General features: G+C 50.1%; 1 protein-coding gene across 1 annotated transcript; it reads right to left on the bottom strand.

The window, feature by feature from the left end:
- Positions 1–3,673: 3,673 nt before the first annotated feature.
- LOC144105852 (uncharacterized) lies at positions 3,674–15,575 on the bottom strand. The gene is made up of 3 exons (XM_077638879.1): positions 15,190–15,575; positions 14,915–15,115; positions 3,674–3,930 (listed from the first exon to the last, which is right to left on the bottom strand). Exons 2-3 carry the CDS (start codon positions 15,088–15,090, stop codon positions 3,771–3,773), a joined length of 336 nt encoding a protein of 111 aa, XP_077495005.1. The 5' UTR covers positions 15,091–15,115; positions 15,190–15,575; the 3' UTR covers positions 3,674–3,770.
- Between the last annotated feature and the right edge of the window lie 464 nt (positions 15,576–16,039).

Here is a 16,039-nt window from a genome sequence, read left to right as displayed (position 1 = left end):
AATCACCTATATTGGTGTGCAGCCCTCAGCGATGGCAGTGCAGAGCTACTGACAGACATGTGGAAAAGCATGGAGCGGCACGCTGCAAATATACACACGGGACATCCAGGCCTTTACACGCATTGTGCACACGATGAACTTGGAGAAAGGGAATGGCTAGTTTCTGGTGAGTAATGTAACAATTTGAAAGCAAGATATGCTCTCTGCAAGGAACTGAATTTGTTTCCTAAATGTTCATTTGCTTTCCACATTAGAATCATGTTCTTGTGATGAAGTATGGCATGCGACATGCTTCGTGAAACAGCGAAGTTGCGGGCATCCAGCTAATTTTGAACCTTTCCCAAAGAATTATTTGTTGTTGTCATTGGAAGTTATGCCCGCCTAAAAAGATGGAGAAGGCTTTCCTGAGAAATTGATTTGTCAATGCAGGGACAACTGCACACAACAAGTTTGTAGAGGTTGTGAGCTCACCTCGTATCCTGAAAGACATCAGGCAACTGGCTCCCTGTACACACACCTTCAGCTTGGAGGCTTTCCACAGTGTACTGATAGGCTTTGCACCAAAGTCTGTATGCTTCTCACCTGAGGGCATGCGTGCAAGGTAAGTAGTGAATGATATTATGCGAAAATTTACACCTGATGACCCGCTCGAATTATTTGTCTGGTTTTTCAGAACACAACTGGCAATACTCTATTTCAATGAGAATGCCAGCAAAGGACAGGCCACCACAGCTGAAGGACTGTCCAGATGGAAAATAAAGCACCCAAAAGCAAGGAAGGGTACAGCCGTTGCTTGTCCCGTGAAAGCGGAGCCTACATATGGTAAGCAGTTTACTCAGCATTACAAAAACAATTTTTTGTAAACTCTTTAAGGTCCAAGACCTCAAAGGGATACAAAACAAAATGTGGGCTAAGAAAACAAAAACAGAAGTAACTAAAGTGTAACTTCTAATATCGGCAACAAATTCTTTTCTTTAATATTTGAATCTATATGCTCCAAACCATTGTGAAGCCATATTATCAAGCACAGCGTGCCTCAGGATATCCATCATATATCGGCATGACTGCTCTAAGCCACCTGGTGGTGTCAGTGCAACACAATATCGTGGGTTGATGCAGGCTGGGACCAGACAACCCCCAATGACAGCAAACTTGAAAATGGCCATTGGCCACGCTACTATATAGAGTACATTACAGGCCTCGCTTTATGTATATACATTAAAATTTTACTACAATCTTTCACACGTGTACCAGCATCTAACTTTCAACTTTGTATTTAGAATATAGGCTTGGCCAGCATTTTGGCGGCATATTCATCCAACCAATCAAAGTACAACCTTTGTCCGTAACGTTTTGAGACTGATTTATTTTCTTCTCTAGAAATGATTCCTGAAAGGAAATGTTGGTGTGTATGTGCCATCTTTCCAAGCTAACCTCAGCAATTTACATGTAGGAAAATACGTTGTCACTGGTCGTCTGTGCATTCTACTGTGACGAAATGTGGAGATGGACGTCCACCTCGAACAGCGTGCAAACATTAAATTCTGAGTGAAGCTTGGCACGACAGCCACACAGACATATGAGCTCCTTCGTGACGTTTACAGCAACTCGACATTTTCACGGGCGCAAGTTTTTGAGTGGCACAAGAGGTTCATTTCGGGGAGAACATCGGTGGAAGACAACACAAGGCAGGGACGCCCTTCAACCTCACGGACTGAAAACAACGTGGCTCGGATCAGGGAAATCGTACCGCGATGACGGAAGGCTGCACACTGCTCTCAGCGTGATAAAATTTCTTGCTAAGCACAGCATTACTGTACTTCCCCATCTGCCATACTCGCCTGGCCTCTCTCCATGCGATTTTTACCTGTTTCCTCCTGTGAAGAGAGCCCTAAAAGGTAACTGAATTAGGAGCGTGGAGGCCATTCAAGACGCCACGACAAAGGAGCTGACAGCCCTGCCAAAAGAGGCATTTTCCACTGTTTCCAAGACCTCAAGAAGCGTTGGGAGCTGTGTATAGACTGCAAGGGAGACTATTTCGAAGGGGTGTTGCACAAATGCTTTCAATGTTAAACGCATTTTTTTTAATGGACTCATTCTCGGAACATTACGGACAAAGGTTGTATTCAATTTCAGCCACCAAGTTCTATTGTAGGCGTTTCCAAGAAAACCTAAAATATGGGTGTGTATGGGCATAAACAAAGCAGTATCTCCTATACCCTCTTTAGTACGCTTCAGCACGCTCTTTTTGTATAACTGGTTAGTGTCAGGAATGTTGGCATTAATAATGCTGATGTTATTATATGCACGCTTGTTGTTTTCCAGATTATGTTGGCCTGCTTCTGAAGGAGACAGTCCATTGCTGTGAACAGTGGCCGTCTTTCAAGGCAGCTTTTGCGGAAAACCTTTCGATTGCCCCACCCCCCATGAGTCACTCTTTCCCGAGGCCCTCTAAGAATGAACTCGTGGCTGCAAGAAGGTCTAGGTTTGCCAGTAGCATGGGGAGCACCACTGTCTAGTACAGGTGCGTATTCCCTAAAATTACGAAATCAGTGTTGAAGGATAGGCCCATTACTTTCAAAAGTTGTAGTCTGGTCGCATGTTAATACGCATGAATTTATGCAGGGCGTGTTGCTGGGCTAGTTGTTTTTTGATCAGACATCGTAGATTCACAACGCTTGCATACGAGGGCACAGAGCGGACATGCAAAACTGTGCAGCTGTCTGTGTGTCCTCTCTTTGTCCCCGGCTATAAGTGCTGTGATTCCATGATGTCTGCCATGAAGCATGGCAGAGGTTGAAGTGTAGGTCGTCACACACTCAGACAAAAAAAAAGAAATACTCTCCATCTCTCAAAAGCATAGGTTGGGATAGAGTGCGAAAATGCAATCAATCTGTCCCTACCTATGCCTTGTACGCAACATCAGCACATTAAAAATAATACCATAACAAAGTGGATGCAGATTAAACTTTATAAAAATATTATTCAGAAATGGATGGATACAAGTATAGGATTTTTAAAAGCAAACCTTTCACAAAAATAATGAACACCCAGGGGGTGCTACTTCTTTCAAATGCTCCCATCTGCAGCGAAACTTTTCTCACTTTGAAGTCTCTTGTCCCAAAGGTGCATTCCCCTCTTCCATACTTTTTGAATTGCATAATACAGTGATGTGCGGGTAATATGGACACTTTTGTTCCCAGAAAAAATTATTTATAATATGAGTGGTCAAAAATAACGAATGAAGGTCAAAACTCAGCTACTCAGCCAGAGTACCCTTGTTCGAACCTGACCGTGGCGGCTGCATTTCGATGGAGGTGAAACACAAAAGGCGTCAGTGTGCTGTGTGATGTCAGTGCACGTTAAAGATCCCCAGGTGGCCAAATTATTCTGGCGCCCGCCACTAAGGCACGTCTTTCTGTCTTTCTTCTGTCAGTTCCTCCTCTAACCGTTCCCTTACTGCATGGTTGGACACCTAGACATGAGACACTGCGCCATTTCCTTTCCCCAACAACCAATTTTCGACTGCATATTATACCCAATGAGCAAGGTCCCAGAGGACCAAAGCAATGTCTGCAAAACTGAAACAAAATGTATCTTTTTTTGCTTTTGGTTTCCAAATAAGCTGTCCATAGTCTACGCAGAGAGTTTATATATCACCAAGGCCGAATGGAATGGGAGGGGATCAGTCCTTGAAAATTGTCCTTATAGCAAGGTGTCCATGTTAACAAGACATGACTGCAAGTTCACAAGCATTGCTGAACAAACTTCTAGAGCCCTTGTGCATACTGGAAACCAGTGTAACCTTCCGATGGAAATCTCTCCCTTATTTGGCATACAGCACAAGCAGGGAGGACCTTCCGGTGATGTCTGCCCAGGCGTCTCCAAAGCCAGTGTGCAAGCTGGCTGTAGCTGGTGTAGCGGTACCTCCTGTTGACAACAGAAAAACAAGAGTCACTATTTTTTTCAGCATAGCAAAATGAAAGTTCAGTTTCAGGCTTTTACAATGCTGAAAGCTAATCATGTTATCAGTGTCTGTACAGTTAGTTCCAACGTCATTGTTTGCAAGTTAAATCATGTGATTGTCACTGTGTGTTCTTCCTGGCAGCATTGTGAACTCTGAATTCTATTGCAACATTTTGAAGTTACTGACAGAGAATGGTAGACAACAAAAATGCAACAGTGGCATGACCCCAATTTCGTGGCAGCATTGAAACTTTTTATTCATGGTGCCACGGTTCTCCACAGGCAGCACAGGCAAATGTTGCTGAACTACTATATTGGCGCGTGCTCATGGGAGCGCGCCGACGATGAAAACGAAGTGTGCGTGTGCCGGTGGACAAAGACGAAGTGTGTGTGTGGTTCAGACAGCCATCTTGTGAGTTCCCTGCTGTGCGTTGGACTTCGCTGAGACTGTGATCTGTGCCGGTCCTGTCTTCGTTACATTTTTGGTGGAGGTGCTGGGTACTTTCCAACATCTACGTGCCCCGAAGGCTCTCAATGAACACGGATTTGACTCCGATTCATCGCAGTACGAGCCGCCGAATCCAAGGTCAGTCACCAGAGTACGGTCCGTTATCCCCTAGGACCAGGGCTCCAGCTGCGACGCGCAGGACTGACGCGGCACCTATGGCTAGCAACGGAGACGCGGCAGCTATGGCTGACAACGGGAACTCAGCTGCTCATTTCCTGGTCCTCCAGCCGCGAACGCCGCCGACCTTCCATGGCGAAGTGTTTGAGGACGCGGAGGACTGGCTTGACCAGTTCGAGCGCTTTGCCAGGTACAACGGCTGTGATGCGGAGCGGAAGCTGCACAATGTTTACTTCGCTCTTGACGACTCGGCGCGGACGTGGTACGAGAACCACGAGACAACGTTTCCTTCTTGGGAACGGTTCCGTAGCCAGTTGCTGGCGACCTACGTCAACACCGACTGTCGGGAACGAGCTGAGTCGGCGCTGCAGTCAAGGAACCAGCGACCCAATGAGAGCGTCGCAATGTATTATGAGGACATGACACGACTGTTCAGAAGGGCGGATCCAAACATGGCCGAGGACAAGAAAGTGCGCCACCTGATGCGCGGGATAAAAGAAGAACTGTTTGCTGGGCTTGTGCGAAACCCACCTAACACCACTTCGGAGTTTCTATCGGAGGCCACTACCGTCGAAAAGACCCTGCAACAACGCGCCCGCTATTACAATCGCGCCGTGAACATCGTATCAACTGCCGACTTTGCGCCAGCCTCCAGCGACTCCGCTGACACCCTTCGGGAGCTGGTTCGATCTATTGTCAAAGAAGAGCTGCACAAAATGCGCCTCTCTGCCCAGTCGCAGCCGCAGTGTCCATCGTTAGCACAAATTATCCGAGAGGAAGTGCAGCAGGTGGTTCCTGAACCTGTTGCCCCTGCTGCCCTTACACCGACGCCCCCGCGCCAGACGTACGCGTCGGTACTCCGACAGAACTGCGACCTCGCCCCTTGGAGCACCAGCCCTTCTGCATCTGCTTTCCAGCCGCGGCCCCCGCCTGTCCCTGTGTTGCCCGAAGCCAGGCTGCAGAAGACGGACGTGTGGCGGGCACCTGACCAGCGGCCCCTTTGCTACCACTGCGGTGAGGCTGGCCATATCTTGCGGTGGTGCCCTTATCGTCGAGCTGGAATTCGCGGATTTCATCCGCGAGTCCCCTATCCGCCCAATGGCGAACGGTCCCGCGAAATTGAGGAGCACCTGTCAACGCGCCGGGATTATACTCACACTGATTTCCCTCGCCCTGACTACCGCCCACCAACCTCTACCCGCTATCGTTCGCCGAGTCCCCGTCCTCCGACAAGCCGTTTCAGCCGCTCACTGAGTCCTCGCCGGGGAAACTAGACCCAGCGGCCTGCGGAGGTAAGGCCGCTGACGAGCGAACAGCCGAACATCCTCCATCGCGTTCCCGACCAGACGACGGCTATCAAACGAGGACACGTGACGATCACAAAGGAAGTGCAGCTTCGAACTTACCGGTCGATATCGACGATTTAGCGGTTACGGCATTGGTTGATACGGGAGCGGACTATTCGGTTATGAGCAACGAGCTAGCAAAAGAACTGAGGAAAGTTTTAACCGCGTGGACTGGGCCTCAGATTCGCACAGCTGGTGGGCACCCAATTACCCCTGTTAGCCGGTGTACGGGGATAGTTACAATCGACGGATTTATTTACGTTTGTGACTTTGTTGTCCTACCTCACTGTTCGCGCGATGTCATTCTCGGCCTGGACTTTTTACAAGCTAACGGCGCCGTTATCAATTTACAAGAGCCGTGCGTGACGTTTTCGCCGACGCAAGCAATTGAAATAGCCGACCCAGACGACTCCAGGATACCCGCCCTGCGTATTGCTGCTGATGACGTGTGTTGTATCCCGTACCGTTGGGGAACTGCCCGGTCCGACTGCCCGGAGCAGCCGGAGCACCACCACGTCAAGCACCCGCCACGTACATACTTCGACCAACTCCCCTTTTATATCAGTTCAATGATGAATATATATACAGATGTGCGAGTCAGCTGACCAGATAGGGCGCATGCCTAGCGCCACCTAGTTTATACAAACATAACTACAGAATACAATACCACATTATTCCCCCTCAAAAGAGTTAGCAACTAACACTGGAAAAACACAATAAACACTCAATGTCTTTCATAGTCTTTAAACCACACTGGTGGTCTTCTTTGTCTCGTCGAATGCCTCAGTCCTGGAACGTCCCTTTCAACTGGCGTCTGAACAGATGGCTGCTGGGGTGGGTCGTGGTTCTCCTGCTGTGGTTCGCCAAGTGGTTTTGCTGATTCAGGCGAACAACTTTTCGGAACTGTAGGTGGTGGAACTGGTTGGGGGCAAGGTACCAGCCGACTCCGATTCCATGTGCGGCCATCATTGAGCTTGTAGGTATCTTGACACATTGGTCCACAATGGTGAATGGACTCGAGTAGCTCAGAGCGCCCTTAGGCACGTGACCAGGCAACTTGACTCTCACCGGTTGACCTGTTGTTAATGGAGAGTACTTTGCAGCTCGTCGACGGTCAGTGTAGGTCTTACTTGCTTGTTGCCTTTGTGCTACTCTGCTGTGGATGGACTTCATCGCTGCCTGCGGATCTTGAAAAAACTCTTTACCTGGCGCTCCTACAAGATCAAGTTTTGTTCTGGGATGACGGCCGTGAAGAAGGACGGAAGGCTTCACTCCTGTGGTCGCATGCGGTGTGAAACGGTAGACTCCCAGGTATTCGGTGATAGCTTCCTTCAAAGGCCGATGTTCTTGTGCGCAGACTTGAACGTACTCTTTGAGTACTCGATTAAACCTCTCTACCTGCCCGTTAGCTTGCGGATGATAGACTGCCGAATACGTATGAGCGATGCCACGTTCTTTGAGGAAACTGTCAAACTCCAAGGCTGTAAACTGAGCACCATGATCACTCACAATCTCGTCTGGATATCCTTCCCTGCTGAAGATGCTTCGCAGAAAGGAGATGACTGTTGCAGTTGTCACCCTTGCTGAGAAACAAACCTCAGGCCACTTGCTGTAGTAATCGATGGCTGTAATGGCAAAACGGCAATCTGCCGGCACCTCGGAAAAAGGGCCCACAATATCGATGCCTAGCTTCTGCCATGGTGCAGATGGGAATGCAACTGGCTGCAGAGGTGGTGTCACGGGTTTTGCAGACTTGTCAACAGATTGGCATACCGCGCAGGATGCAATGAATTGTTCTACTTGCTTGCACATAGCAGGCCACCAGTATTGCTCACGTAGTCGCTGCTTTGTCCTCGTTATTCCCGGATGAGACTCGTGGGCTGCGTCAAGAAGCCGTGCTACGAGGGACGAAGGTACTACAAATTTGTCACCATGAAGCAGGAGGTCTCCAACGACTGAGAGCTCAGTTTGCACCCGGTAGAACGGAACTGCTTCGGCAGGCAACATCTTCACTGCGGGCCATGCCGATGTCACCCACTTTATAACCTGCTGCAGCAACGGGTCCTGCATCGTTTCAATGACAAACTCTTCATGAGTAATGCATGTTGAGACAACACAAACAGTCTCTTCTTCCTCTTCCTCCACACGACCTGGAAGGGGCATCCTTGAAAGAGCATCAGCAACAGTATTCTTGTCACCCTTGTGAAATTCAATCGTGAAGTTGTATGCCAACAGCCTGGCGTGCCACCTCGCAATCCGGAACGGTCGGCGACCTACTCCCTTTGTACTAAGGAGTGTGACCAGAGCCTGGTGATCGGTGCGTAATATGAATGAACGACCCCAAAGGTACACTCTCCAATATTCGCATGCCCACAAGCAAGCAAGGGCTTCCAATTCCCCTACAGAATACTTCTGTTCCTGTGAAGTAAGCCTGCGAGAAGCAAAAGCAATCGTCACCAGTTCATCATTCCTTGTCTGTTGCAACACTGCTCCCAAGCCAATGGATGAGGCATCCGTAGTGACAATAATGTCACCCGCAGGATCAAATAGCTGTAAACATCTTGTGGCCAGGGAACATTTCAGTTGCTCGAAACAAGCTTGTCTTGCAGGGTTCCATGTGAATGTGGCATTCTTACGTAGCAACTCTCGAAGAGGCTCGACAACCACCGCATAGTCAGGTATAAATTTGGCGTAGTAGCCTACCATGCCCAAGAATGAGCGCAGAGTACCGACATTTGTTGGGGCTGGCACAGCCTTGATGGCGTCAATGTTACTTTGTAAAGGGCGTATTCCCTTGTGACTGATCCTGTGACCAAGGAAGTCGACTTCTTGCACATTAAAAATGCATTTGTCATTCAACTTCAATCCAGCCTTTGCAATCAAGTGCAAAACTTGTTTCAAATTCTTGAAGTGCTCTTCACGTGTGCTTCCGTACACAATGACATCATCTATGTAGCACAAAGTGTTTTTGCAGTTCTGCAAAATAGTGGCCATCATTTTCTGAAACGCAGACGGTGCTGATGCAAGACCGAAACAGACGCGCTTGAATCTGTACAGTCCACTATCGGTTATGAAGGTAGTCAGTTCCCTGCTTTCAGGGCTTAGCAGAACTTGGTGATATGCAGCTGCTAAATCAATCTTTGAAAAGTAATTTGCGCCATGAAGTTTGTGCAATATTTCTTCCGTGTGCGGCAGTGGAAATTTGTCAACGACAATCGCTTTGTTTGGTTCGCGCAGATCGACACAAATTCTTATCTTGCCGTTTTTCTTTGCTACTACTACGATTGGAGACACCCATTCAGACGTGTCAATCTTTTCTATGACATCTTCTTGCTCAAGGCGCTGCAGCTCTTCGCGTACTCGGTCTCGCATTGAAAATGGCAAACGCCGCAACTTAGCATCAACAGGCGTGATTCCTTCTCTTATCTTTACCTTATGGACAAAATTTGTTGCAAGCCTTAACTTGCCATCAAACAAGTGCGGAAACTGGCAAAACAGTTCACGGTCAAGGCCTTCTGGCGCTTGCGTAATATGGGTGCATTGCAATGACGTACCGTTGATTTGCAGACGCAGCGTTTCGACAGCGTCGATGCCGAGAATGTCAGTACCGTCCTTGACGACGTAGAAGAGAATGTCGGCCTGCCGATCCTGGAAGATTACTGGCGCCGTGAAACACCCCTCGATGGTTATTCTGCGGCGAGAGAAATCGTAGAGTGACGCTGATGTTGGCTGCAAAGGGAAGCGTTTCAACCTTGAATACGTGGCGTTCGACAGAATGGAGACAGCAGAACCCGTGTCTACGAGGAAACGTATAGGAACATCTTGTACGAAGACTTCTGTGTGTATCCCTCCTTTGCACTGCCGGTCGAGAAGCAACACGTTGAGATCGCCGGATGCACTGCAGGTGTCGACTTCTCGGACAGCAAGGGCCCTTTCGTCAGGCATGCCGCTTCTACAGACACGCTGAAAATGTCCTCGTTTGCCACATTTGCTGCAAGTTTTACCCCGCGCCTTGCATGTCTTGGAATCTGCAAGATGCCCTGAAGACCCGCAACGGAAACAGGACTTCGGCTGCTGCGAACGCGGTAACTGCGTTTCTGAGCGGCATGGCATCCGATGTTTTTCGACCTTTTGAACGCTCGCAGCCGATGACTGCAGCTCAAGTGAGTATTTCGTGGCTTCTTCGATACTGTTTGCAATAGCCAGTGCGCGTTCAAGAGTGAGCGAAGTGCCTTCAAGCAGTAAGCGTTCCCGAAGAACAGGGTTGCACGTTTTCGCTACAAGTTGGTCACGAATAAAATCGTCAGCCTGCTTACCGAAGTCGCAACTTAATGCCAGCTCACGCAACGCCGTGACGAACGCTGTTGCGGTCTCCCCGGGCAGTTGGGTGCGTTGTCCGAACCGATGCCGCTCCACGACGACGTTCGTTTTAGAAGTGAAGTAAGCGTCCAACGTAGCCACCGCTGCATCGTACTCGTCGCTCGTACCGCTTCCTTCCTTTCCTTCTGTAGGCGGCGTCGACGATTTCTCCTCCGGCAACGCGTAGTACAAGCGTTGGCCTTCCACACCCAAACAGTGTAGCAGCAAAGCTTTACGGCGCGCAGGTGGGTGAGCGTCGCTCCCGGACGCCAGGAGATAGTTCTTGAAAAGGCGGTGCCACTGCGTCCAAGGAATGGCGGGCTTCCCGGGCGTCGGCAGGAACTCGGGCGGTTGATGCAGGCTCATTGCTTCCGCGTTCGGTTACTTCACCACTCGTCGCCAACTGTTGTATCCCGTACCGTTGGGGAACTGCCCGGTCCGACTGCCCGGAGCAGCCGGAGCACCACCACGTCAAGCACCCGCCACGTACATACTTCGACCAACTCCCCTTTTATATCAGTTCAATGATGAATATATATACAGATGTGCGAGTCAGCTGACCAGATAGGGCGCATGCCTAGCGCCACCTAGTTTATACAAACATAACTACAGAATACAATACCACAACGTGACGGTGCCTCCGCGGTGCAGCATGATTGTCCCCGTGCAAAGTGACTCGCCCAGTGATCGAGACGTTATGGCAGAGACAAACGTCAGCCTTCTACTCGAGAAAGGAATCTGCGCTGCAAGAGGGCTTGTTCGCTTACGGGATCGCTCTGCGACGCTCTTGATCACCAACTTCGGAACAGAGTTCCAGCCTATTGCGAAAGGAACGGCCGTCGCATACGTTACCGACTTCGTTGAGCCCGCAGAAATATGTGCTCTGGAGCTACCGTCGCCGGACGGACGCGATGCAGCAACCGTTCTGTCTACCGTGGGCATTAATCCCGGCTTGTCGGTGGGTCAGAAGCAGCGCTTGTTAGAGCTCCTTCACGATTTCGCAGAGTGCTTCGCCACGACATCAAAGGTAGGGCGCACCCCGGTAGCCAAACACCGCATCATCGTCAACGAGGAGACTAGCCCCATATCCCAACACCCGTACAGAGTGTCGCCGGTGGGACGGGAGGCTATACGATCCCAAGTGCAAGAAATGGGACGGCTTGCGAGATGGAGCCTTCGCCTCCAGGAATACGACATCACGGTAGTGTACAAGTCCGGCCGTAAGCACAATGACGCCGATTGCTTGTCACGTGCACCTGCCGACGTTGCTCCGGCCGAAACGGAGGACGACTTCCCGTTTCTTGCTCTCGTCACGTCGTCCGATATGGCCCGGCGTCAACGGGGTGACTCAGAGTTGCGTCCGCTCATCGAGCATCTGGAGGGCCTTAAGACGTTAAGCTGTTCCGCGGCTTTTCGTTCGAGGTTTGGGTTCCTACAGTCTCCGAGATAGCGTCCTTTACAAGAGAAACTTCGCCCATAACACGGAAACCTTTCTTCTGGTTGTGCCATCCGAACTCCGTCCAGAAACCTTGCACGCCTGCCACGAAGAGCCATCGGCTGGCCATTTGGGTGTTACGCGGACGTATGCCCGCATTCGTGCGAAGTATTACTGGCCAAAGTTGCTCTCATCAGTCCAGCAATATGTGAGGACCTGCCGTGACTGCCAGCGATGAAAGACACCACCAGTTAAACCCGCAGGGCTTCTCCAGCCAATCCCACCGCCTACAACACCTTTCCAACAAGTGGGCATGGACTTGCTGGGCCCATTCCCATTGTCTTCCTCTGGGAACAAATGGATTGTTGTGGTGACGGACTACTTAACGCGGTACGCCGAGACACAGGCGCTCCCCCACGCTAGTGCTCCAGAAGTGGCTCAGTTTTTTATGACATCAATCGTCTTGCGTCACGGTGCGCCATCAGTCGTCATCACGGACCGTGGAACCGCCTTTACGGCGGCATTAATGCAATCTCTCTTCGAAGTCATCCACACCAGTCACCGGAAGACAACAGCCTATCATCCCCAAATAAACGGCTTGACTGAACGCCTCAACCGGACGCTTGCAGATATGCTTGCTATGTATGTCGATGTTGAGCATCGAACGTGGGACGAAGTTCTTCCTTATGCAACCTTCGCCTACAATACGGCAGAACAGGAGACTACCCGTCTTACACCTTTCCAGCTGGAGTACGGACGGTGTGTCACTACCATGTTGGATGCTATGCTACCCGCTGCTCACAACGACGGAGACATCGGCCCCTACGCTGACGTTGACACATTCGTCCAGCGGGCTGAAGAAGCCCGCCAACTCGCAAGGTGCCGGATTCGACATCAACAACAACTCGACGCTGGTCGCTACAACCTCCGCCACCGATGCGTTCGGTACGAGCCCGGCGACTCTGTATGGGTATGGACACCTGTGCGCCGCCGCGGACTCTCCGAAAAGCTCCTCCGACGCTACTTCGGTCCGTACGAGGTGGTTCTTCGTATAAGTGATGTCACATACGAAGTTTTTCCGCGGGACACGACCTCCTCACCACGTCGGCGCCATCCGACCGAGACTGTCCACGTGGTGCGCATGAAGCCCTACCATGACAGGCTGCAACCCGCCGCTTTAACAGCTTAACAGCTCTCTGTATTCTCTGCCGTCCGCCGTCTATACCGAACATTACCTTTGCTGTCCGTGTTCGTTTCCGGCGTTGGGCCGCCGCCTTGATGGAGGGGGTAATGGCGCGTGCTCATGGGAGCGCGCCGACGATGAAGACGAAGCGTGCGTGTGCCGGTGGACAAAGACGAAGTGTGTGTGTGGTTCGGACAGCCACCTTGTGAGTTCCCTGCTGTGCGCTGGACTTCGCTGAGACTGTGATCTGTGCCGGTCCTGTCTTCGTTACAATATTCATACGAAGTTGCGAGAGCAGGAAAGCATTTATTTACAAGGCCAAAGCGGGGATTGGGCACGTCACTGAACAGTCAGTGGCGAGCACCATAGCTCATTTTTGCGCCCACCGAGTCTGTCGTCATTTTCTCACTGCACTATAGCGCGGCTTAGCATTTCGCCCCAGGTCAGTTGAAGCTTGTCCTCAAGCAATTTAGACAGCATTGTGATGGCAGCATTTGAGGGAGGCTATGTGAGTCCATTCGGCCATTCGGCCAGTCCATTCGGCCTTAGACACGCACCAAGGCTTCTGTCTGATGGGCAGAGCGGTACCAGTGTTAATCTATAGTGTTGCATGCCATAAATTGGCAGCGGAGAGGAAGTGGCTGGCTGAGCAAAATCAAACACTGACACATACTGGCTAAGAACAGCCTGTAATGCAAGCAGTTTGGACGACAAAAGCGACTTGTTAATCATGCGATCGATATTGACGGTGAAGTCTGTGGCTCGACTGGAATGCTCACACTTAGATATGGATCTGATAGTATGAATGTCATAAGCATCAAATCAAGCGAGTTTAAGCCCCAACAGGATCAGAACAGGTTCTGATGAGGCATTCACTGTCCACACTTGTGCGCAACCGTCATCTACGATAAGAACGACCTGTGGCACGAGAACATTCTGTTTCGCAGTGTTGTTCACATCTGGCTCAAAAAGCAAGGCTCAAAGCACTTTTTGTGCGGTGTTCAATGCAAAGCTATTTGTGTAATTAAATAATTCTGTTTGATTTTGTGATACCACCTCTTCTGTCACGCTGGTCGGCCCTACCACTTTACAACTTTAGAGCTGGTGGGTGGAGCTGCGGAACAGCTGGGAGTTTCAAAGAGGTATGCCTTGCACCGTCAGCACATGCAAGATGCCAGTGTCGACACGTTTAAGACAGGTTTACTGTGTGACTGCTGCAGATGCGGATTTTATACACCATGCTGTGGCACAAGCATCCACACATTAGTAGAAGTGATGATGGATGCAATGAAGTCTATCAGCAAATTCTTTTTAATTGAAACGATTTGTATGGCACACTATAGAATGTTACCACCTAATGCACGTTGCCAAAAAAAGATGGCAATGAGGACAGCGCTGGAATGGTGATTGTTCTGGCAGTGAGTGGGGCTAGGTTACTTTGCTTTGAAATTCCATTTTGTACAGTCTCCTGCGAAATAAAGGATTGATTGTTTTGTACTGATTTTACTGCAGTTCTCACAATCCTTTCCATTGCAATCAACTTCTCTAGTGCTGCACCTGTTAAAGATGTAAACTCAGCCAATAAAATAGAAATGTGTCTGGCCAGCATCCTTACAACAATGTGCATGATCTTCAACTGCATTATCCAAGTTCACACATGCCAGAAGACACATCTCATCTGCTTGCTCGTTTACTCGAGAATATTTTACCGCCTGAGTAGCAAAACATCGTGATCGTCCACGCATATGAAAAAAGACCACCGATGTTGTGTTCGCACTCGCGTGCCGCGATGTGTATACACACCGTGGCACCTAGAGCAAACACATCGGCGCATTTACGCATTTTCCTAGGGAGCGATGTCATCCCAGAAGTTATCGCTAGGTTGAAGTCTTTGATGAGCACTGGCTCCCCGTTTGATTACAGCGCTTCGCATGTGAGAAAAGAGCAAAAAAAGGCGGTCGCTTGTTCATGCTGCGTCTCCCTTTGAGCATTGTTCTTACCCTGTGTGCTCGACGCGTAGCCCATGGTCCAAAAGCATTTGCAGTGCCACCGTAAGCACCACCTCGTCGAGGCACAGGGTGTAAAAGTGGGAGTGCTCCGTGATGCACCCCGACGGCTGCTTCACAGTCGCTGCAGGGATCTCGCAGCAGCAGGTGCTCTCAAGTGCAGTGGGCATCGACACGCACCGCCCGCAGAAACACCTATTCGAATGCTTCAGTTAGCGATTGCACTCTCTCGAAAACTGCTCAACGTAAGCAACAAGATTGGGACATACCAGTGTGTGTATTCCCGACACGACCGGGTTCGGGAGGCTCACGGTCGGGGCTTCCGCAAGTAGCGGTTGTGCCGCGGGCTACGACCGCTAGTTGCTGGCCGCACGCTCAGTCTTCGCAGCCATTGTCACTGCCACCGCTGTCGTCCTCTGACGACGGCTGATCTGGCACCCGCAAAGGTGTGTCGCCGTACGGCTCAAACCCCAACAGCCGACTCCTTTCCAGCAAGCGACGCTGCAGCTCGGGAAGATCGGCCATTTTTAAATAACCTTCTGCGCGTGATGCAGCGTGACGTCATTTTGACGCCACTTTTGAGTACATATAGTGCTCTGACCTCGGTCAACTATGGGCCAGCAGGCCTCGCTAAGCCGCCATGTTGTGTCGGCGACAGAAGCCTCGGATTGGCTACTTATGATGACGTTTCCTGTAGAGTTGCATAGAAAAGGAACCAGCGAAAATAGACGCAAGACAAGAACAAAGGAGGCACACACCACAACGCTGGACTTACAACTGATTTATTGCGATGAAAAATCGCTCATTTTAAAGGAATTTCCTGCCTGCGCACCCACCCTACAGACAATACACTTCGCGCACCACATGATGACATGCCTACTATAACGATAAAAACTTGTACTCCTTTTCAGTGATAATCACAGACGGCTCGCTGACGCATTTCTGCTTATTCTTTCTGATCATGAATGCCTCCAATAGCTCACGCTCACGTTTAGATTTCCCCCGCCCGATAATGCTGGCAATGTGAAAACTAGGAGAACATTTGCAGTCCTTTACATGTAAGGCTAGATTGCTGCCTGTGCCTGTGCCCAAAGTTGTGCGATGTTGCCTCAGGCGCTC

Source organism: Amblyomma americanum, chromosome 1, assembly GCF_052857255.1.
Source record: "Amblyomma americanum isolate KBUSLIRL-KWMA chromosome 1, ASM5285725v1, whole genome shotgun sequence".
In the NCBI taxonomy this organism is placed as follows: Eukaryota; Metazoa; Arthropoda; class Arachnida; order Ixodida; family Ixodidae; genus Amblyomma; species Amblyomma americanum.
Note: the sequence above shows the minus strand (reverse complement) of the source record. Positions and strands in the feature narration are given on the sequence as shown.

Coding starts and splice junctions, on each gene's coding strand:
- LOC144105852 (XM_077638879.1), bottom strand. CDS start 15,090: ATGCCCACTGCACTTGAGAGCACCTGCTGCTGCGAGATCCCTGCAGCG. Junction 3,931..14,914: donor CTACGCGTCGAGCACACAGG/GTAAGAACAATG, acceptor TGTTGTCAACAG/GAGGTACCGCTACACCAGCT.